Source organism: Brassica rapa, chromosome A02 (assembly GCF_000309985.2).
Source record: "Brassica rapa cultivar Chiifu-401-42 chromosome A02, CAAS_Brap_v3.01, whole genome shotgun sequence".
NCBI classification, from domain to species: domain Eukaryota; kingdom Viridiplantae; phylum Streptophyta; class Magnoliopsida; order Brassicales; family Brassicaceae; genus Brassica; species Brassica rapa.
In genome coordinates, this window is record NC_024796.2 from 9,958,597 (window position 1) to 9,980,731 (window position 22,135).

General features: G+C 32.0%; 5 protein-coding genes across 6 annotated transcripts; 2 read left to right on the forward strand and 3 right to left on the reverse strand.

Moving 5' to 3' along the window:
- The first annotated feature begins 96 nt into the window (after nucleotides 1-96).
- On the forward strand, nucleotides 97-4,065 carry LOC103852432. Of its 2 annotated transcripts, none has more exons than XM_018656200.2 (15): nucleotides 97-693; nucleotides 1,234-1,354; nucleotides 1,434-1,545; nucleotides 1,642-1,791; nucleotides 1,961-2,065; nucleotides 2,186-2,269; nucleotides 2,335-2,450; nucleotides 2,531-2,632; nucleotides 2,706-2,819; nucleotides 2,913-2,969; nucleotides 3,056-3,122; nucleotides 3,226-3,279; nucleotides 3,390-3,464; nucleotides 3,556-3,591; nucleotides 3,710-4,065. In XM_018656200.2, exons 2-15 carry the CDS (start codon nucleotides 1,335-1,337, stop codon nucleotides 3,830-3,832), a joined length of 1,215 nt encoding a protein of 404 aa, XP_018511716.1. In that variant the 5' UTR covers nucleotides 97-693; nucleotides 1,234-1,334; the 3' UTR covers nucleotides 3,833-4,065. The 2 variants fall into 2 exon arrangements, with proteins under 2 accessions (XP_018511716.1, XP_009127584.1); XM_009129336.3 differs by having other exon boundaries at nucleotides 99-693; nucleotides 1,237-1,354.
- A 6,100-nt stretch (nucleotides 4,066-10,165) lies between these two features.
- LOC103852433 (histidine-rich glycoprotein) lies at nucleotides 10,166-11,453 on the reverse strand. Its single transcript, XM_009129337.3, has 2 exons — nucleotides 11,028-11,453; nucleotides 10,166-10,696 (listed from the first exon to the last, which is right to left on the reverse strand). Exons 1-2 carry the CDS (start codon nucleotides 11,397-11,399, stop codon nucleotides 10,406-10,408), a joined length of 663 nt encoding a protein of 220 aa, XP_009127585.1. The 5' UTR covers nucleotides 11,400-11,453; the 3' UTR covers nucleotides 10,166-10,405.
- A 242-nt stretch (nucleotides 11,454-11,695) lies between these two features.
- Nucleotides 11,696-14,614, forward strand: LOC103852434. Its single transcript, XM_009129338.3, has one exon. The coding sequence runs from the start codon at nucleotides 14,234-14,236 to the stop codon at nucleotides 14,432-14,434; it is 201 nt and encodes a 66-aa protein (XP_009127586.1). The 5' UTR covers nucleotides 11,696-14,233; the 3' UTR covers nucleotides 14,435-14,614.
- A 187-nt stretch (nucleotides 14,615-14,801) lies between these two features.
- On the reverse strand, nucleotides 14,802-17,285 carry LOC103852435 (basic blue protein). The gene is made up of 2 exons (XM_009129339.3): nucleotides 16,356-17,285; nucleotides 14,802-16,073 (listed from the first exon to the last, which is right to left on the reverse strand). The coding sequence occupies exons 1-2, from the start codon at nucleotides 16,558-16,560 to the stop codon at nucleotides 15,868-15,870; spliced, it is 411 nt and encodes a 136-aa protein (XP_009127587.1). The 5' UTR covers nucleotides 16,561-17,285; the 3' UTR covers nucleotides 14,802-15,867.
- A 2,732-nt stretch (nucleotides 17,286-20,017) lies between these two features.
- Nucleotides 20,018-21,495, reverse strand: LOC103852501 (heat stress transcription factor A-8-like). Its single transcript, XM_018656415.2, has one exon. It carries the CDS (start codon nucleotides 20,922-20,924, stop codon nucleotides 20,343-20,345), a length of 582 nt encoding a protein of 193 aa, XP_018511931.2. The 5' UTR covers nucleotides 20,925-21,495; the 3' UTR covers nucleotides 20,018-20,342.
- Nucleotides 21,496-22,135: the final 640 nt, after the last annotated feature.

Sequence of the window (22,135 nt, forward strand, 5' to 3'; positions counted from 1 at the left end):
ATCTGGATTTGTTGGTTTCTTTTCTTCTATCAAAATCTTATCTTCTAAAATAGTAAAAGATCTGGCGTGATTATTGGAGACCTCCCAACCCAGGCTTTCTAGTAATTTGCAACTTGATATTTTTTTTGGCAACAAAGATAATGACAAAAGTTGCAATTTGAAAATTTAATTTTAGTAGATTTTGTTTACATCCACATTGACATGTTTGTTGCGAGGAGATGCGTGCCGGTGTCGGTCCTTTAAGAATTTTGTTATTGTTGTGCGTACTTTTACGCGCATTTAAGTTAAAGCCAACCAAAGCATGACAAACATCTACATTAAAACGCCGTCGTTTGGTATTTCGACATTTCAGTTTCACCATTCTAATTTCGTTTTCCAATACAATAATTTTCAAAGGAATCAGCTTTGAGTTTTGAGCTTTTTGGGTTTCTCCCTGCACCTAAAATAAACGCCAGAAAAAAAAAACAATTCTCATAGGGGGTCGCCACCAAACCAAGACCCCCTACGCTAAGTCCTCCGTTTTCTCCTCACGTTTTTTGTTGGCGATCACGCGGGTTTTAACACCTCTCTTTCGTTGTTCTCTGTGGGTTTGGGTTTTGTGTGTGGGTGAGAAGCGATTTTCTCGTGCTTTCAATTTTTTTTGTCACAGGGATCTCATTCGTGCCTTCTTTGATTAACCCCCTCCCCCCCCAGGTTCGTTTCGATTTTAAAGTTTGCCTTTTTTTTTTTTAGCCTATCCGGTTTGGGAAATTGGGTTACGTTTTTGCGTTTTGTCTCTCTTACCTGCTTTGGTTTAGTTGTCATTGTCGGTCTTGCAATCTAAGTGAAGTGTTCTGTTTTTTGCGTTCTGATTGTAGTTTTTGTTGCGTTTGTCAATTGGGGAAGCACATGCTTTCTTGCTTGTTTGTTAGTTTTTTCTTGTAATTGTGATTATAGAATTGAGAGCGATCTATTTCAACTATGCAAGTAAATGTGTTTGTTTTGACTTTTATTAGATTATTTGTTTTCTCATTATAGGTTTGGTCAATTGTTTGGTACTTTGCTGGTTTAGAATCACTATATTCTATTCATGTTTAGATTCTACGATAATGACTTACTTTATTGAACATAGAAGTCCATTTAAAAAAAAAAAATTGTATTTGATGACCAAATCTGCCGTTTAAAGACCATAGAACATCCTATTCTGTTTGACCATGTGTATTTGATAATGACTCACTGTATTGATAACCATAGCAGGTTCCTGGCTTCTTCACTGTCAGGAGGCCAGAGAGAAACCCAGTGACTCACTCCTGCAGTTGCATGCTACAATTAGAGTCTGGTACTTTGGAGAAGATATGGGAATCTTTTCACGCAGGTAAACATCTCGTTATTTTTCTTTTAAGAGCTCTATGTGATGAATTTCTCTTCATGACTTTTTGTTCTTGTTATTTCAGTTCGAATAGTCGGAAATCAAAAGATGGAATGAAGATCATTGCAGCAGCTTTTTTTGGTGTAACTTTTGGCTTTCTCATTGGAATATCTTTTCCATCATTGTCAATCACTAAGGTTGTTTCATCAAACCCTTTTTATCTTTCTGCTCTCTGTGCTTTATCATTTTATTTTTTTTTAATCTTAGGAAGATCTTCATCTCATATGTTCCAGGTGAATCTCCCAACAAAATTTCTTGCTTCAAACGATCTCTCATACATAGAGGAAAAGGGTTCGGCCATTGCAACTCCAGATAGTCATAAATCTTGGTCTTCATCAAAGAGTAACGATACCAGCTCATCTGCTCCAATCGACAAATCACAGGCATGCTTCTTCTACACCGTTTATTTATAGACGTTGAGTACATTATTCTTGCAAGTTGGGTTATCATTTTCATGGATAACCCATTTTTAAGCCATTTAGATTTCACCTTGCCAAAGATGTATGTGTTAACGGTCCATGTTTTCATGCTTTATTTCTGACTTGTGAGCAGATATGGGTTCCTTCAAATCCTCGTGGTGCTGAAAGATTGCCACCTGGTATTGTTGCTGCTGAATCAGACTTCTATTTGCGCAGATTATGGGGCTTACCTCATGAGGTATGCGCTCATAAACCATTTTTTTAATATTATCATTAGTCTTATATATCAACAAACAATTATTTTTAGTTGGGTTAAAGTCTTAGCTGATCAAATACGGTATGTTATTTGCTTCTTTAGGATTTGACCAGGCAACCAAGATACCTCGTGACGTTTACTGTTGGTATTAAACAGAAACAAAATATCGATGCTTGTGTCAAAAAGGTTAGTTCATTCCCTTGACTTTTGTTGATTTGCCATATATGATTTATCAAAAGTCTTGTCAACAGTTTTCAGAGAACTTCACTATTCTCCTGTTTCATTATGACGGCCGAGTAACTGAGTGGGATGAGTTTGAATGGTCCAAGACTGCTATACACATTAGTGTCAGAAAGCAAACAAAATGGTATCAACCTCGTTTTAGTTTTAATACTCTGTGGTGATGTTTATGGCTATTGACTCTCTTGGCACCTTGAAATATGTTAGGTGGTATGCAAAGAGGTTCTTGCACCCTGATATTGTAGCACGATATGATTATATATTCATCTGGGATGAAGACCTTGGGGTCGAGCATTTTAATGCCGAAGAGTAAGTTTCTTATAAACCTTCACATGGGTTCATTTTGAACTGTTGGGATCATCTTTGGATTATCTTTTTTAAGGTACATAAAGCTCGTGAAGAAGCATGGCCTGGAGATTTCTCAACCTGGCTTGGAACCAAACAAGGGGTTAACATGGCAGATGACAAAGAGAAGAGGAGATCTTGAAGTCCACAAGTATGATGGACCCAAAATCCCCCTTATATTCTAGCCATCTTTAGTTTTCTTCATAATGATCTTTACAAAATTTTGGGCTTTGAATTGAATCAGGATAACAGAAGAAAAACCTGGATGGTGCTCAGATCCTCACCTCCCTCCATGTGCTGCGTACGTAGAAGAAGCCTTTCTTTCTGCCTTTTATGAGTTGAGAGGAACTAAACAGTCTCTATATTTTGTATCATTAACAATTGCAGATTCGTTGAGATCATGGCTCCTGTATTTTCAAGAGACGCCTGGAGATGCGTGTGGCATATGATCCAGGTTGTTCCTTATTTCATCATCTGTTTGTTCATTCTTAACTCACTTTAATTCTGTCTCCATGTCAGTCTTTACTTATATGCCTTACCTTAACTGTTATAAACAGAATGATTTGGTTCACGGTTGGGGACTTGACTTTGCACTCAGAAGATGTGCTGAGGTACGAAAGTAACACATGAGGCTTGTTTCTTAAAAGACTGGTTTACTTAACTTTAGTTACGTCTTTGTTGTATGATGACGAATCTGTGTATATTTTACACCAAAATGCAGCCTGCACATGAGAAGATAGGTGTAGTAGACTCTCAGTGGATCGTTCATCAAACTGTCCCTTCCCTTGGCAGCCAAGTAAACTCTCTCTGTATCCCACTTTTTTCCTCTTTCTTCATCTGACATTAACGTCTTTGCTCAAACTCCCTTTCTCTTCTGATTGCTGTAGGGTGAGGCAGTAGATGGAAAAGCGCCATGGCAAGGGGTAACAAACTTTTCTAAGCTCTCTCTTTCGTGTTGTAATTGTTTGATATGAGCAAAGACGCATACCTTTTGTAACAAGCAACTGTAACGTGTTTTATTTGTTTGTGTGTGTCTTGCAGGTGAGGGACAGATGCAAAAAGGAATGGACCATGTTCCAGAGTAGAATGGCTAACGCAGAGAAGGCTTATTTCAAATCTTTACAAGTTGTAGGCTCCTCCAATACAACAGCAACCACCATTTAATAGGAGAGTTGTTAAATAGTTAGGCCAGAGACGCTGACACACTGTATTGGATTTACATATAGAGTTATGTATATGATAATGTAGTGGATACTCATCTATTAGCTTACAACAAAATCTTCCATCGAATAAACAAAAAAAAATGATGATGTCACAATCTTGATCCATTAAATAGGAATTCTGCATCCAGTGGCTTATGATGTATGAAATAGTTAAGATGGTGGGTTTAATTGATACTTCAAGTGAGTTCGTAATTGAGGAAAGTATCAGTGGTTTTAAAGATCTTGCTGAATTTCTTGATTCAGTTAAAAACTCAAAACCATGGTTTAGACATTTGTAGTTCAGTTAACACTAAGAAACTTCCATTCTTCCTCACATTAACATAGTTCACTTAATTTCATCTTCGAGGTTAATGTGGGTAATGTGAAACAACCATTATGAGTCTATGACGCGACCCAGTATGAAAAATGAGACAGAGACAAATATGATGGGATGACAAAGTTAAAGTCAAATAATTTTTTTTTAAAAAAGGACAAAATCTTTATAAAATCCAAAAAATAGAACAATTTGCAAAATAGCTAAGTTTGCAAAAGAAATTAAATACATGACATTGATTTGACATAATTAGGGAAATAACGATTATGTTTTCACTGATCCGGTTTTAACCATCTTTCGTACAAATAGCAGGTGTAAGAGAGATGTATAGATAACATAGATAAAGTGAAATATGGCTAATATTTACAGCAAACTGTTTACATATGAGAGAATATAAGAAAACCACATCATATTCAATAATAACCGCATACGGTTTACATTTTCGGGTTTGAAAGCTTACAGATTTATTCCATTTTGACGAAGTAGTGTAGGACACCAACCTAACATATAACCCCTACAGATTAGACATTCACACATCAGCTAAATAGGATACCCAAACTCATAATTATTAAAGCTAAACCCTAATCAGTAAAATATAAACCCAAATATAATTTATAAATAATTTTCTGATATTTTTTTAAAATGTATCAGCTATATTTTGGACCATAAATATTAAACCATATACACCCGCTTAAATAGTACAACCCAAGACAAACTCCTAATTACTAAACAATCAGGAATGCACATTCTCTTGGTTTGACAGGTTGCGCGTGTTCTATTCCATATAGTTGAAATAGTATAGGACCTCAACCTAATCTCTAACCCCTACATAGTAAACCCTCCCACAACCACAAAATACTACACCGAAACCCCTGATTAGTAAATTTAAACCGTAGTCAGTAAATTATAAACCCAAATATGATCTATAACTGTTGAAATAGTATAGGACCTCAACCTCACCTCTAATCCCTACGCGGTAAACCCTCACACAACCACTAAATACTACATCCAAACACCTAATCATTAAATCTAAACCTTAATCAGTAAACTATAAAACCAAATATAACCTATGAATATTATTTCATTCGACATCACATTGTATTCTACATTATTTGATGACATAATGAATTCTATTCCATTTACGTTTAATTATATTATTTCTCTTTAAAAATCATATACACACCAATATAAAACTCATATACATACCGATACAAAACTCATATCAATGAAACATGAAATAACAACCAACACATAAAATTTGTAAACTATAGTTGCAAACAAGACTGAATCTTTTTTTAAGCATCGAATGAAATATAACATGATATATAGTTATATATTAATAAACATGACAAAAAAGAGAAGTATCAAATTTGAAGGGAAGACAATATATTCCATTTTATAAAATAGTATAAGATTACATCTTTTGTTCATATACTATGTGACTCATCCGCGTCTATACGTAAGAATGAATATTTACGAGTTATTGAGTTTATTAATAATTATTTTTGTTTTATTTTATTTTATATTTTATGTTAGTTAAGATTAATGCTTACTAGTTATTTAGTTGTGATGTTTTACCATATTTGATTTTTAAAAATATCCAACTTAACTATAATAGTTGTTTTTAAATTCTAGTTTAATTTTAATTTGGTGTAGTTAATTTCTTATCGTTTGTATGAATACTTTAATTCTAGTTTTGTATTTTTAAATTTTTTTTATTTGTTATTGGGGTTTGAAATACCGATGATGAGTTCAATAGCTTGCCTTGTTTCCTGATCAAATTTAGACCCAAAGAAGACCGAAAATTTTGCCAGAGGCTATACTGTAGATATCGATAATCTTTAAGATCTCTGCACATTGCAGAAAGGAATAAAAAAATTAACATAGAAAAACTGAAGAAGGTTGCCAATGGTATTAGAGTATAGATTCTACTTGCTAAGGTATGTATGCTTATGTAAGAATCAAATATCTGGATTTTTAGAAGTATGAGTTATCCGATCCAATTCGATATAGACCTATATCAAATATCTGGAAATTTTTATATTTTAACTATATTTGATTTGATTCTTACAGATAAAATATATTTTTTTAAATAAAATAAAAAAGTAATAATATCTTATTACAAAAATATTTAATTTTAAAACTCTACTAACTAAAATATACAATTTAATAAATGAAAATTTTATAAAACTTACATAAATATGTACATATATATTTATATATATTTAGATATTTGCATATAACGAATCATATCAAATATTATTTCATAACAATATTAGTATTTGTGATTTGCTTTGTTTTTAAAATATTGCACAGTAATATTTGCTTTCCGTCATAGAGTTACGAATATCTAAAATTTTGGTTCGCATCAAAACAGATTGCGTATCAAATCAAATTATACAAATATTTTGCCAAGACCTGCCACAAATGGTAAACAAAAGAAAGTGTTGGTTTTCGAGGCATTATGTGCTTTAAATAATTGATCAACATTGTGTGTCTTGACCGCATCTTTAGACTTTAGCGAAGATCATAAGAAAAAGTATGTGGCTATGTTTCATTTTATCTAAGGAACATATTCGTTGTAGAATGGTCTCCTCAATCATGCATGTTGTTGGAAATTGCATCTAATACTTGCAAAGTTTGAATACTCTCCCTTAACACAGAACACGTACGCTTGAGGGTGGCTCTTTGATCCATCGTTTTTATGAAGACTTTAAGTCAACTTCGATATTCCTCAGGAGTCAAGATTATTGCTTTTATTTTTAGTTCAAAAAAAAAAAGATTATTGCTTTTTAAAAAAAAATTAAGATTATTGCTATTTGCTACACGGTATAATTAAATGCCACCAACTATTTTGCATTAGTGATATATTCAGGTTATCACTCTTTTTCTTCCAGGTTATTACTTACTTTACACAGTTTATAGAACTATATCATCTTTTAAGAGATTCCAAAAATGTTATCAATGGCTGTTTAACCACGCATTCACCAACGCTATCCAGTTTTTCCAGATACAGTTTACTTTATTATCTGAAAAAAACTGACAGTTGAATCAAACCGAATTAATAAAGGAAAATTGATCTTAAACACTTTTTTGTAAAAAAGTAAGATATATTTCACTAAAACACTATCCCAAACTGAAAGTTAGTCCAATTTAAAGCATTTTTAACAGATGCGGTTGTATTTTGAATATTATTATTTATAACTTAAAAAAGCAAAAAAAAATATTAATCCAAATTCCAGATTGAACATTTATCAACGACTATTGAGACAAATATTTCTCTGTCAACAAGTTAGTCACGCCTCCAAGTTGAATAGTCTGATATCTGTATATGTTTCTTAATAGTTTCTTGGAAAGTATATGAACAGTGAATAATTTGTTAAAAGTTCGACAACTAGCCATATCGAATCTGAGGATTTGAATTCAGTTGACACAACTAGAATCAATATCTGCGTCAATTGAATTCAAATCCGCAGATTATATTGCATGTTATCGATTTTTTTTTTTTGACTAAAGGTTTGCAATTTTTATTTATTTATTATGTTGATACTCCAGGGAGATGAACGGTGAATCCACGTGAAGCCAATGTTTTTAAACCCGACCCGGACACTGAACCAGACGATTTACTGAGTTACTGGGTCATTGGGTCGACTGCGGGTGAACCGCGGGTTAATAAATGAATTAATTTTATTATATAATAATATATTAGTTATGAAAATAAATATATAGAAACTAAAGTTTAATAGTTTCTAAATATTTTTTAAAACATAAAATAATAGTTTGGACATATATATACTTTTTGTTTAAAAAGTATTTAAGAAATACTTAACTTTAGTTTTTATATTTTTATTTTCATTTGACATGCAAAATATAAAAAAAATAGTTTAGACTATTTAAAATTTTGTGTAACAAAGTAAGAGTTATGACATCTTAAAAAATCAAGATATAAAACTCACAAATATTTAAATATCTAATTTGAATAATAAATTAACTTTAAATCCAATATATTAAAACAGAAGTCATGACTTCTATTCATGTCTGATTTTTTTTAGTTTGGACCATTCCAAGAAAATATGATATTTTACATAAGTTCATTATTTAATCTTTTAATATCTTTATCTTTTTATTTGAAATACAAATGAATATATTTAAAATATTCAAACAAAATCTTTTTAAAATCGTCTTAGAATCTTTTAAAATTTACTTTCGAAAAATAGTTAGTTTTAATTTAAATTATCATAAAATATAATTAGAAACTAAATTGAATATAGTTTTGGTTTATAAACGAAAATTTAAATAAAATGAAATTAATTAATTTCAAAAATACATTTACTAATAATTTTAAAAGATTTTGTTAGAAATAAATATTTATTTCTATTTTAATTTTTTCAAATTTGTTTTCTAATAAAATAAAAATCATGATTTTTTGATGAGTGATATTTTTATTTGGACCATCATTTAAATTTTCTTTTAAATGTATATCACTAATGCTAATATATATAATATTTTTAACTACTTTAATCATAATATCTTTTATATCTTTTAATTTTTAAAGAAAAAAATAAAATTCTAACAAATCTCTTGAAAAAGATTATAATAAGATCTTAATTGTCATAAATTGAATATAAATATTTTCAACTAATTTTGTAATTAGTAATGAAATGTCACTAAAAGAATAAAATTATATCCTATTTTATTAATTTTATAATAATATCTATCATTTTAAAATAAAAATGTTATATTGAACAAAATATGATAAAATTATTTTAAATTGATAAGTTAACATATTTTGTTTTCATAAATATAAAATATTTAAGTTAAAAATATAATATGTTGGTAGAACGGGTTAATATTAGTAAACTATATAATACATGTATAAAAATTTATCTTATCTTAAATTTTTTAATATACAGTAATTTATTATATAAAATTAATAAACATTGAAAATTACTAAAAAAATCTACCGATTTGAATTACGGATCATGATTATAATAAATTAAATATAAAATTGTTTTCATATATGTTGTTTCATGCATTAAAAATTAGTTTAGCAATCAAACGCAAATTCAATAGGACAAATATATAATAGGCAACATATATATGTGATGATTTTAATTTACAGCATGAAAACTATAAAATTATTATATTTGGCATAATTATACAAACATTTAAATATGTGAGTAACATTAAAAATATATAATAATTATGTAAAACAAATATCTATATATATATATAAATGTGAAAATATATATCCGCACGGTTGTGCGGGTGGAAATCTAGTTCAAATTAAACTAAAAGTAAAAGATCATTGTAATAAGTTGTCAATAACAGAAATAAACTAACACCAAATCACATCAACTAATTTTGGTTTTTTTATCATCGTCCACTTCATTTTTTTAGGTGGCATAGTAAAAAATCTTCATCAAAATCTAAAAATTACAAATATAAAACTGAAAAGGGAAAACCTAACATTTTTTTGTCAGCATCTAAATTTTTAATTGAAAACTTAGAATATAAAACATAATCTAAAAACTAAAAAAAGAGTAAAAGTTATATTATTGGTTCAACCGGCGGTTTAACCGGTATCGGGTTCTCGGGTTTAATGGGTTTTTGCGGGTTTTTACGGTTTTTTGCGGGTTTTTAAATATTAGATTTTTCATAAAACCCAAACCGGATTTTTTCTGGATCACCGGGTTTACCGGTTCAACCGCTGGTTCGGGTCGGGTTTCAAAACACTGCGTGAAGCATATTCGGGAAGTTATATATATAGTTTCGATTGTTGTTAATTACTATGAATGTTGTAAGTAAAAAATATCCATTTAACACATGATCGATCGATGACGTAAAAAAAAAAACACATGATCGATCATCTCAAATTAAATCTTAATGAAACACTATTGGATTGGAGGTGATCTAATATTTTCTTAGACCCTAATTTTTATGCAATCAATCTCTCCACCGGACACGAGACAATAAATGATAATACTTACATTATTTTTATTTAACATACACAGCAACAACAACACTCGTTGGTTATCATAAGTTCGTCAAACAAGAACTTTCTTTTGTTAAAGTCCCATGTTTGGTTTTAGTACGATACTGATTAATATTCATCACGCACACATCTTAATTATAATTTTATTATTTAGTATAAGATAATCATTACTTCTTTTTTTGAACCGGCAGAGTAGTTGCGTGCAGTCAGAGTCCCCTATTCCCCCATCTTGCCCTGTGGTGGCCGCTGCTATTGGTGCTGACTCGCCAGTTCTCCGAAGCCTTGAACATTACTGCATGCCCACTCCCACTGCCACTAGCATGGCTTGGGTTCATGTAGACATGATGTGGTGGAACCTGAGGAGCCATAAGCCTGTCGTGGTGCTTCATCTCTTGCGCACCGTGCTGCTTCATCCCATACCCACCGTGTTGCTGCATCCCGTGCCCTCCATAGTATGCATCTTCATGCATCCCCTGCCATCCATTACCTATCTTTCCCTGCAAGCCATAATTAACAAAATTACCAATGGGTTGAAAGTACAAAAACAATTATTAAACTGTTTAACAAGAGGGATACTTGGTGCATTTTCATATGGCATTATGTCACAAAAATCCCATAATTTATAAATCAGATTCTACAAATAAAAAATTATAATTTTATATAATAAAATTTCAGCATAACTTCAGGACTTTTATGTTTGCAAGACACCAGACAAAACATGTACATAATGCATATTATTAACAGAAAAAAATGCTCCAAGACACTTTGGAAGAATATCTACAACATACCATGATTAGATAGATTGCAACACCTTAAAAGATAGCTTACATTGTGGTGAGGTTGAGCCATCGGAGGTGGGGGCATGAAGTTCATATGAGGTGGCTGTTGGTGGTGGTTGTTTCCGTGATGTGGCAACACTGTTTTGTGGTGGCTCTGACTGCTCTTATAGAACTCCTCCCCTTCTGAGTCTGAATCTTCTTCGTCAAAGACAGGCATGTGAGCCATGGGTGGACGGTTGTGGTTGGCCGGAAGCCTCATGTGGTGATCGTAGCGGGATTGACGGTCAAAGTAGCCTCCTTGTGACTCTTCATAAGACATGAACTCCTTGTGCTCCTCGAAGGTGTAGCCGCTGCTTCTGTGATTCTTGTGGCCGTACCCGTGGTGGCCGTACCCATACCCTCCGATAAGTTTGTCAAGCATTTTTTCTTTATATACTCTTAGTGTTCTTTGATATGGATAACTAAAATCTTTCTGATGTCTCTATATATATATACAAATCATGTAGTGTAGTGTTGATTTGAAATAGTATTTGATATGATTCCCTCTGTAAATTACTCCTTAATCATCATGTTAATTTGCTGAATCTTATTCCCTTTTCTACAACCACCAAACCGAAAGTTGAGTAGACATGTTTGTTCTGATTCCACTCGTATTTTTAATTAATAAATCCAGTCCACGTGAGAAATTCGAATTCTAAATTGTCCGAATACAAATAGAAGGATAATAATATTTGGACACCAGTTTGTAATATCCCTTTGGGCTTTTACTAATGAAACCTTTAGGCGGACAAAAAAAAATCAAACTGAGATTAAACCTACTTTAATTCTATGTATTACGTACGGGTGTTGGTTTTATATCAAACTCGGCAATCAATACAACCTACATGAAGATAACCTAAAGATAAACTCCCTTTGAAATCTGTTGAGATAGGATCTAGAAGTAGATAAGTCTTCCTATTATATTGGAGATAATGCCATGTATATTTAGATAAGTACACACATTATTTGGGTTTTATCTTGAGTCGTTGTAGGTATATGTATATAAGGAGGTCTTCTCTGTGAAACAAGATACTTTTCCAAAGCTCTTTACTAGTTTACATGGTATCAGAACCTACCCTATAAACTCCATTTGAGAAAATATTCACAGAATAACTACGGTTCATAGTTTTTTTAAATCAAAACTTACACTTTTGAAAAGTCTAGCAAGGGGCTTAAGCATGTAAAATATCATGCCGTCTCAAACCCGATCGAAGTCCCAAAATTTTGGTCTTCGAGTGATCATATGTTTGTTTGTAGACTATCAATCAATTTTACTGGAGACCTTTTTTGAATCTTTGAATAAAAGAACTGGAGTGCCGTGCGAAGATTAATAGGGGTTCAAGGCAAAATTTTAAAACTAAAGTTTTATTAATAAAAATTGTTATACTTTTTGTTTATAAACCTATCGCAAACCAGATGTATATATGACCCCATAGATTATAAGGCAGTTTTCGTATTAGAAATGCCTAATTCAGAAAAAAGAACAGTTAAGCAAAAAAAAAAATCAATTTTGAGATATAAACATTAAAAATTGCTCTTAAAACCACTATATTAAACCAAACATATACAAAAATGGGGGCCCCAAAATGTTAATATATTAGTGGGACCTGTGGCGTTTTGGCAACATGGTAGTCACGCCTCTGTGGACTAGTCTATTATCTATTTGGTTAGTACACCATGGATCAATTTTTATTAGGGAACTTTTATGAATCTTCGAATAGAAAGACCGAATCGCACCTGCCAAGAAGTGCATCAGCCAGTCCCTTCCTCTCGGCTAAAGTCCATATTATTTGAAAACCCATACCGGGCAGTAGAGATGGCAATTTGGGAAACAAGAAAAAATACAGCCATATTGGATGTCGAGTGAAAAAAAATCAAGTTTCGGCCTGAAAATTTGCATATGGAAGTCAGTTAATCATCTCACCTACAGAATAACCTCAAATCACATCATAAATTATAACTCAACGCTCAATCTTGTGTTCAACTTTTGGCCCCATCAATCGGTGGAGCCTCATTCAATAATTATATACGATCCTGATGACAAAAAAAAATACAATCCTACATCTCTTTGTAATTGTATGATTTTTGTTCTCTTTCTATTTTCAACTATTCTTCATGCATTCATATTTACTTCAAAATGTTGAATGTTAAAAAAAATGAAATATTGTACCCATATTTTATATATAGAATTGAAACCTAAAGAAAATTTCAATGATGATCATGTAGATTATACCAAATTTACTAAAGAATTACACCAAATGTTCAGTTCAAAACAAAAATTATACTAAATTTCAATGATGATGATGTAGATTCATTTTTTAAAACGTACAGTCTAAAGAAAATTTATTTTCCAAGATTTCGTAGGCAATTGTATCCCAATAATTTGGAATGTAAGAACTATAATATTGTTGAGTACTGAACTACTGATAAATTCAAAATAAAAATATCAACTAAAATAAAATTTGCTATTTTATCGTACATCACATATTTTCTATTTTACCAATCCTGTTTTATTTTATTATATCTCAGCAAAAATTATAGCTACAGTCAAGATAAATACATAAAAAGTCAGTAATAAATTTAATATTACCACTAACACACCTATAACACAAATTTATCTTATCTGATTTCTTAATTTATATACTTAAACATCATTTTAGATGAAATAGGAAAGAGTATATAAGGTTTTAAAATTATATGTTTTCTCAGTTAAAAACTTCAACCGTATGAACACACCCAGATTCTCCAACTCCATAGACGTCAAAAATAAAGCTTAATATTTCGGTATGGAGAAAAGTGAAGATGAAAGGAAAAAGAAAATGAACAAAACGTCTAAGCCTTCTACATTATTTAATGACAAAAAAGTAACACGAGAATAATGCGTTTGGATAATTATTAACGACTGATTAGAGAAGTAATGGTATCAAAAGCATATCCTCTAGAATCTTCTAGTTGACCAACGACCTGAGTCCACATGGCAGCCTCCTGGTCTTTCCGAAGACACCGTCCTTGTCTCATTCTTCACGTTTGCTTATAAACACACGAAAGAGTAGTAGTCGTCTCTCTGTATAATAATATTATCAAACCATATCGGCGTTGCTCACCCACCTGATTTCTCTTCTACTTTCACACACAACTCGTGTCGTCTTTTCAAAACAGGACATAGTTATTATAAAGGGTTTATTTGTTTGTCTCGGGTTTGTGGGCAGGGTGAAAATGGAGAACAAGAACAATCGTGGAAACGAGGATGGTCCAAAACATAGCCAAGTGGTGAAGATAAAGAGAGAATTTGAGAAGATAAGTCAGCCATCGCTGCATCAACCGGAGATGAGAAGGGTCCTTTCCGAGATCAAGAGGAGTCAACGTTCACGTTCACCACTCGGCTTAGGAGAGAGATCTATTTCCGTTGGCAACTAATGATCGTTTGCCTTTGTAATCGTTGCGTTTTCTTGTATATGTTCTATGTAACTACGCTTTGGCTTAAATATGACCGATGTATAGTTGCACAGTTCGATGTATAAATCTGGATTTACATGACATGTATGTGAGAGAGATACTGTCGATATAAATGAACAAAACTCATTGAGACAAAAAATATACGTATTGACTCGATCTGCCAAGAGAACTCAAAATCCTTTAATAAAAAAAAAGAAACAAACACAAACAATTTGAAGCATTAGAGGCTAATAACTGGACTGAACTCTTTCTCCTCTCTGGACCGGATCTTCACTGCATAATCATCCAATGTGACTTTTATCCCTTTCCAGATCTGATCCTCTCTTTGGTTATCAAGCCACAGTGAGTGCTGCTTAGGACTCAGTCTGTTCTTCTGCATTTGTGACTCTAACTCGTCTGGGCCTCTCGTGTAGAGATGATGTAGAACGATGACATGATCCTATTTCAGGTGTTTCCAAGAATGTCAATGGCCTAAATGAAACACTCATCTTGCTGGCCAGACATAGTAGAGATCATCTCAGACAACACAATCAATGTCCACTCGAGATTCTGAGTCAGATCTGCTCTACAAATTGCAATGGCCTAAATGAAACACTCATCTTGCTGGCCAGACATAGTAGAGATCATCTCAGACAACACAATCAATGTCCACTCGAGATTCTGAGTCAGATCTGCTCTACAAATTGCAATACACTAACTCTGGAGGGAGAAGAATCAGCGGCAGCATGGTGAATATCCGACTCAACCACAAAATCTTGGGAAAATCATTGATAAAAACATTACGAATTGGCTAAGTTTGCTGACGAAATCAGACAACAAGAGATATGGTTCCCTCCTCTTGTGTTGGTTCGCTAGTATATGCTAAATCTATACTATCTCGTTTGTAAAGTGATGCAACACAAAAACAGGTATGCACTAGATGTACTAACTGATTTTGATGAATATAATTTTACATTCACTCATAAACTGACCATTAGCGTCAATATAAATATTTAGAGATTGTCCATATAAATTTGAGAAAATACTTCTCAATTTATTTATATAGTGATTATACAATTATTTTAAATTTGCATAATATATATGTGAGTTGTTCCATATTTAGAATCTCGCTAAAATATAAATCTATATAAAATTTTCATGACACAGTTAATTTGATTTTATGTCATTATTTTCAAAAGCCATTTTTTATTTTGTAGGAAATGAATGTCACGATCGCACATTAACAAATCTGAGGAAATAAATTCTTGAATAATGTTTGGAGAATAACAAAGAACGAAATGACATAAAACATGATAAAGCTATGATAGAATTTTTTTTATTGATATGAGAGTTTGAGTGAATTTACTTACAAAAAAACATGCATTAATAATTTCACTATGAACTAATTACTTATTTCAACTAATTGCTCTTATGGCCATCTTTAAACCAGCTGAGCAATCAGCATCATCATATGTCCCGATGTAGTAGCTAAGACCATATGGAAGGCTGATCCTATCGTCGCCGGATGTGTACTCTTTCGCACCCTCGTTTGCTATACACGTTTCATAGCCAGTACGATTTACCACCATCACATTGCTTGTCAAATAATCGTATTTAAATTCTGCAATGCAACACCATATTATATCAATATAAATTTATTGTTTACAAATATTTACCCTTTCTAATAAAGTTGGCTCGATGAACCAAAATAGATGAGTAAAACCATTCGGAGTTAAATTAAGCCTGGAGTGGATCAATATCATAACACCTTAATCCGGTTTTCATACATGGTTTGGACCGAACCTAGATGATTTATCCAGCAAGTCATCTCTTATTCAATTAATCTAATAAAACATTTGTTTATCAATCAAGATTAATATGATTTTTAGCATCGTTCCCATACCGAGAATATCACCAGCATAAAAGATTTTGCCTCGTGCCCAAGTGTCCATTGGAATAATCGTGTCCCAACCATACACGCCTCCAACATAGTAAGTGGCTTGCCTTCGGGCATGGGTCACATTATTTGCTAGAAACAAACATAAAACCGTCATGATAATAACCATTGGTACTGCTGCATATGAAACATGTACTGATGATCGAGACATATGGGTCAAAAAGTTATAGTGAACTAGACATGTAATTATTTATATAAACCGTTGATTGATATATGTTGTTTGAGAAGACTAATACACATGATCATCTAAGAAATATTATAGGGTATTATAAGGTAATGCATATACTACTTATCCCAAAATTAATACTTAAACCAAACTTTTATTTTTGTCAACAGTCAAACTATTTTGTATGGAATTAGTTGATTTCATGGTTTGAATTTTCAAATTCAAACAAAATGGTGTCTTAGTTAGGTAATTTCTCGATCACATCCCTTATATATATATATTAGAAGAGAAACATTTTTCGAAAATCTATACTATACTAAAAGGCAAATATAAGCCATGGAGAGGGTGTCCACGTAGGATAGAAAAATCAACCAATCAGAGAGTCCGAAATTGCCACGTCATTTCATTTATTTTTCGTAAAAAATAAAAAAACAATGCAAAGGAAAGGATCGAACCCGGGTTATTATGATATTAATATAGGGCAGTTACTACTAAGCCATTGAAACTTTCTTGAACACATATACAAGAATCACTAAGTATGTAATCACAAACTTTTATGTACAATTACAATAATATGAATTCAACTTTCAAGACTCCGATACTTTGTTTTGTAAAAAAAAATAAGTAAGTGACTAAGCTAATATATTCTTTGAAAGTGTGAAAATATTGAAAAATATGAAAAAGCATAGATTTTTGTTTTCGTGACAACGTTAAGAATTTTGTAAAAGTAAATTTAACATATAAATTTCCGTGACAAATATGAAAAAGCATAGATTTTTGTCCAATTTTGACAAAACAACTCAAAACATAGTTCTCTAACGTCTTAATAAAATATTATTTAAGGGTGCAATAATTAAATATATCAATTCAATAAATTTTTATTTTATAGACAAAACAATAATACAACAAATTTTGAAACATTTCAAATTTTGAAACATTTGTTTAACCTATCGATTTTTTTCACGAGAATCCAACTGAACAAGATAAAAAAAAAGCAATTAGATTTACAAATATTTAATTACCATTTTATTAAATTTTGATTAATTTCAAATTGTAATAATGTATCTTTTTGAAGTTACAAAAAATAATGTTTTTTCTTTATTACACTAGCATTATATATAGATTCTATATACACAAATAAATATAATATAACAACATAAGATTGCTTTCTCCGATTCATATGAAAACTTTTTAAGTTATCCACCAAAGCAAATTAATTAAATCAATCAAATTGTTAGAATACAACAAATTAATATATAATTTTATTTTAAATTAAATTATTTAAAGGTGTATGTTCATTAAAAACAAAATAACAAATAAGTAAAAATGATTTGATGGTAATTTTTATGACATATATATATATATATCAATATATATATATATATATATATATATCAATTCAGTGAAAGAAATAGAAGCTTAATATGGAAAAAATCTTAAATACAAAAAACTCTAAAAATTGACAAAAAAAACTAACAAAACTTAAACTATGATATCACTTGAAAGCTTCTTAGACAATATTAATAAAATATTTTAGCGATAATTAGATAAATTTAATTTTTTTTTCCAGCCAAAATTTTATTATTAATTAGCATCAATGATTTCAAGATGTTTAAGAAAGGATGGACAAAAAAATAGGATGGACATAAATGATATATGAACTATGAATAGTACTTTGTAAAGCTGACTTAGATAACACATATGCACATCCATTTCCAGTCCTTTTTTTATGCCTAAATTCAATTACTTTAGAGTAGTTATTCCACAAAGAGATCGTATGAGATATTGTTTGATATTCAGATTTGTTTCTTGACTTTTAAGAAGATTGATAACTGTAAAATGTCTTCTTCGAATATGATATGTCTATAATCGAGTCCCCAACATGAGACAAGGTTTTTTAAAAAATAAATAATTTTATTTTTCTTATATTATATAATAAATATATATTATTTACTGATAATAAAAATATAGTTATTCATCTATCACATATATCTATGCAAATATGCGAATCAAGTACAACAATCAAATAATATAATAATTTTCACAAAAAAAATTAAAAAAAAATATTTATGTTATGTAGTCTTATTTTATATTTTTTAAATAATGTAATACAATATTATACATTATTTTTTTAAAATTGAGAAATACATATTATATCTTATCTGCGCGTAGCGCGGTTAAAAACTCTAGTAACTTTTAAATGGTGTATTATTTACATATTTTCTATGCCGACATGTCATTACTTCATGTCACTCTTACATGAAGTTTTAAATTGCCCCTTAGTTATTAGTAAATATATTTCAGTGATTGCCATTGTTATAGTTTTACATATATTTGTGCATATTTGGAAATTAGGTGATCCCAAAAACAAATGTAATCGCTTACTAACCGGAGCTAAGCTTCGTCTTCTGAGTTTTACGTCATCACAGTGACACCAATCCCAACCGCATACTCGTTTGACAACTCTACCATCCACATGTCAGGCAGCCACATCGATCCGACCACATACTCGCTGACTGCACCACGCGTGGCCACACATTCCCACACATATCGCTGACCACATTTAACAATAACTCCATCCACAAGGTTTTAAACATCACATATCAACAATTTACTGAACATAGTAACAACTTTGGTATCCGCGGATTAGTTATCTAGAATTCATTTTAATCAATTCATAAATGTTTGCTATACACATTTTCCAATGTGCGGATCAATAGATGCTCTCGCAACGCACCATCAGATTTGCTAGAAGGCATCATCTTAGAGTGTTTTTTTTTTCAATTTGATGAGCAATTTGAAAAAAAAATTGTTTATGCTTACAACATTTGAGCATTTTGTTACACTTTAACTTTTCGAAAGCCAATCTTAAAGTCTCAAACATGTTTTAATGAACTGATTGATTAATAAACTGGATAAAATACATATTTGAGATTAAAGAAAAAGCTAGAAGGAACACATTATTATCCCCGTTCACAACGAGCGAGCCAGAACACAAGGAGAAACACGACATAGAACCGAGAAGAAACAACACACAAAAATAAACCCCTACTCTCAGATACACCTTCAACAACATTCCAAAGACCCCAACTTCTTTATATTGCTCTAACACATCGAGGATCAAGAGAGGAAGAAGACGAGCAGGTAAGATCACTTTTAAAAGGCCGAGAGCAGGACTCCTTAGCCGACGATGCATAGTGGTAGGCTTACTAGTGGTGTAGTTCTTAAATGGTAAAACAATTTTTGACTACTCCGATAAATCTCCGGACCACGTCAGAGGCATTATATATATATGTCATGATTTCAAAAGAAAAACGAGATTACTAGAACGACCAAAGTAATTGATATTGCAGATTTACATCACTAATGTAATTTAAATAGACAACGTAATAAGAGGTTCATGATAGAATAATCTTAGCTCGATAATTGTGCCATCAATGGGCGCACTAGGACTATTATTCAATTTTTATTTATTCTTTCAACATATTCAACTTTGACTAATAAGATGTGTCTGAGCAAAGATCGGTACCTATATTCTGTAGAGAAAAAAAAGTGTTGTTTTTACAAAATGCTACTAATGTTTACCGAGCAGAAAGTAAAATTCTCAGTAGATAAAGAGTCCATGTTTTCTTTAGTAAGACGCTATAGCCTATATATAGCATATCTTTAAGAAAAACTCTGCTCAAAAAATAATACTCCAGAGCCTACTTATAATGTTTCACTACATAACAAAGTTTTGATATGTTCAAAAACTCATCCTTTTTTCTCTATTCATTTGAAGCCAGCAATGCTATCTGCTGTGTTAGAATCTCAAGATTCCTAGACCTCTCTGGAGTAAGCTGTCCAAAATCAAAGTCATCTGCTCTCTCCATTTCTTCTTGTATCACCTTCATGGTTTCATCCTCCTCCTCCTCCTCCAATGTTGCATCATCCTTTCCTTTCTTCACATTCTTCTTCATTGAAGGGCTCAACAACAAAAGCTTCTCCCATGCCCCATCATCATACAGATCAGGTATGATCAACGGCACGTGATTCTCATCCAAGCAGAACTTCAACATGTCCGCGTCTCTCAAGAAGTCATTTACGTCAATCGAGCTTGACTTTGCTGCTGTTCCCTCTGATGGTGGCTGCTGGTATGTTACTAAAGGAAGACCACTTGAGTCTGAGTCTCCTTCATCTATAACTTCTTCCAAAATCGTTGCTCCTCCTTCTGCCTTTCTCCAGCTACTCTCCTTTGGTTGAAGCAACTGAACCAAGAGACTTGGATTCTGCATAACCATCACCAGAAACGACAACATCTCCTGCTGACTCTCTTCCATTCCTTGAACTCTGTCTTCCAAGTGAAGCATCTTCGTGTCGGTAACCTCCTGGTACTGCCTGACTTTGACAAGCTCCTGCGCCAATGCCTTCTTATCCCCTTTTAAGATATCAACTTCTTTCCACAGCTCACTCTTCTCAGTATCATCATCTTCCTTACAAGTACTTTCCTCTTTTTGGGAAGCTCTTTTGCTCTGATGGTCACTACTCTGAACATTCTTCCTCCGGATAACATTCTTCAGCAACTCCTTTCGACCTCTTACAAACCAAAGGATCGCTCTGTTTAATCAAAGGAAATTGCTATGAAGAGAGAGAGAGAGAGAGAGGATCTGTCGCCAAGCTTTTAGATTTTTTTGTTTGTTTTAAAAGATCGTTAAGATAGTTTTGAAGCCTTCGGGCCCAATCTCTCTCTCTCCCTTATTATAGGCTTATTTAGATATATTTACATAAACCGACCTTTTCTATAGACAGACACTAGGGGTGGGCGTTCGGGTACCCGTTCGGGTTCGGATCGGGTATTTCGGATTTTCGGGTATTTCGGTATAGAGGTGTAGAACCCGTTCGGGTATTTCTGTACTTCGGGTCGGATTCGGGTATTTTTAGTTCGGATTCGGTTATTTCGGATCGGGTTCGGATATTTAGATTTTGAAAAAAAAATTAAAATTTTCATTTCTCAAGTTTATTGTATTTAAAAATATAACTTTTAGTTAACTAATTTTTTATTTTTAATAGATTGAATAGTTAATAGATTTGGACATAACATTTTAAAACTAAAAAGGCACTAATTTAGTTATTTTTTTTAATTTTGGATATAACTTTTTGTTAATTTTTGAAATAAAAAACTTGACATGCATTTTAAGTGAGTAGCAAATCATTTTTCCGTAATTGTATGTATATCATATGAACTTAAATTATGTGTAGTATCAATATAAATATTTTATATAAAATGAGAGATATAAACTAGAAACATAAGGTTAATTATACATATGTTCGGTTATATTCGGATATCCATTCGGGTTCGGGTATTATCCGTTCGGGTTCGGGTATCCAATCTCTCCTTATTCAATACCCGTTCGGGTATTTTGCTACTTCGGTTCGGATTTCGGTTCGGTTTTTTCGGATCGGGTTCGGGTGCCACTTCGGATATCGGGTAAAGTGCCCACCCCTAACAGACACATCTGATTTTTATTACTTTGCATAGAAACATCAAAAAACCAATTCGAATTTGATAGGAACCATCAAA

Excerpts from the sequence above, each read along its gene's own strand:
- LOC103852435 (XM_009129339.3), bottom strand. The coding sequence starts at position 16,560 with ATGTCTCGATCATCAGTACATGTTTCATATGCAGCAGTACCAATGGTT. Across the intron at positions 16,074-16,355 it reads TTATGCTGGTGATATTCTCG|AATTTAAATACGATTATTTG; the intron begins GTATGGGAACGA and ends GTTGCATTGCAG.
- LOC103852432 (XM_018656200.2), top strand. The coding sequence starts at position 1,335 with ATGGGAATCTTTTCACGCAG. Across the intron at positions 2,970-3,055 it reads CACCTCCCTCCATGTGCTGC|ATTCGTTGAGATCATGGCTC; the intron begins GTACGTAGAAGA and ends TAACAATTGCAG. Across the intron at positions 3,280-3,389 it reads CACTCAGAAGATGTGCTGAG|CCTGCACATGAGAAGATAGG; the intron begins GTACGAAAGTAA and ends ACCAAAATGCAG.
- LOC103852501 (XM_018656415.2), bottom strand. The coding sequence starts at position 20,924 with ATGCTTCACTTGGAAGACAGAGTTCAAGGAATGGAAGAGAGTCAGCAG.
- LOC103852434 (XM_009129338.3), top strand. The coding sequence starts at position 14,234 with ATGGAGAACAAGAACAATCGTGGAAACGAGGATGGTCCAAAACATAGC.
- LOC103852433 (XM_009129337.3), bottom strand. The coding sequence starts at position 11,399 with ATGCTTGACAAACTTATCGGAGGGTATGGGTACGGCCACCACGGGTAC. Across the intron at positions 10,697-11,027 it reads TGGCTCAACCTCACCACAAT|GGAAAGATAGGTAATGGATG; the intron begins GTAAGCTATCTT and ends TATGGCTTGCAG.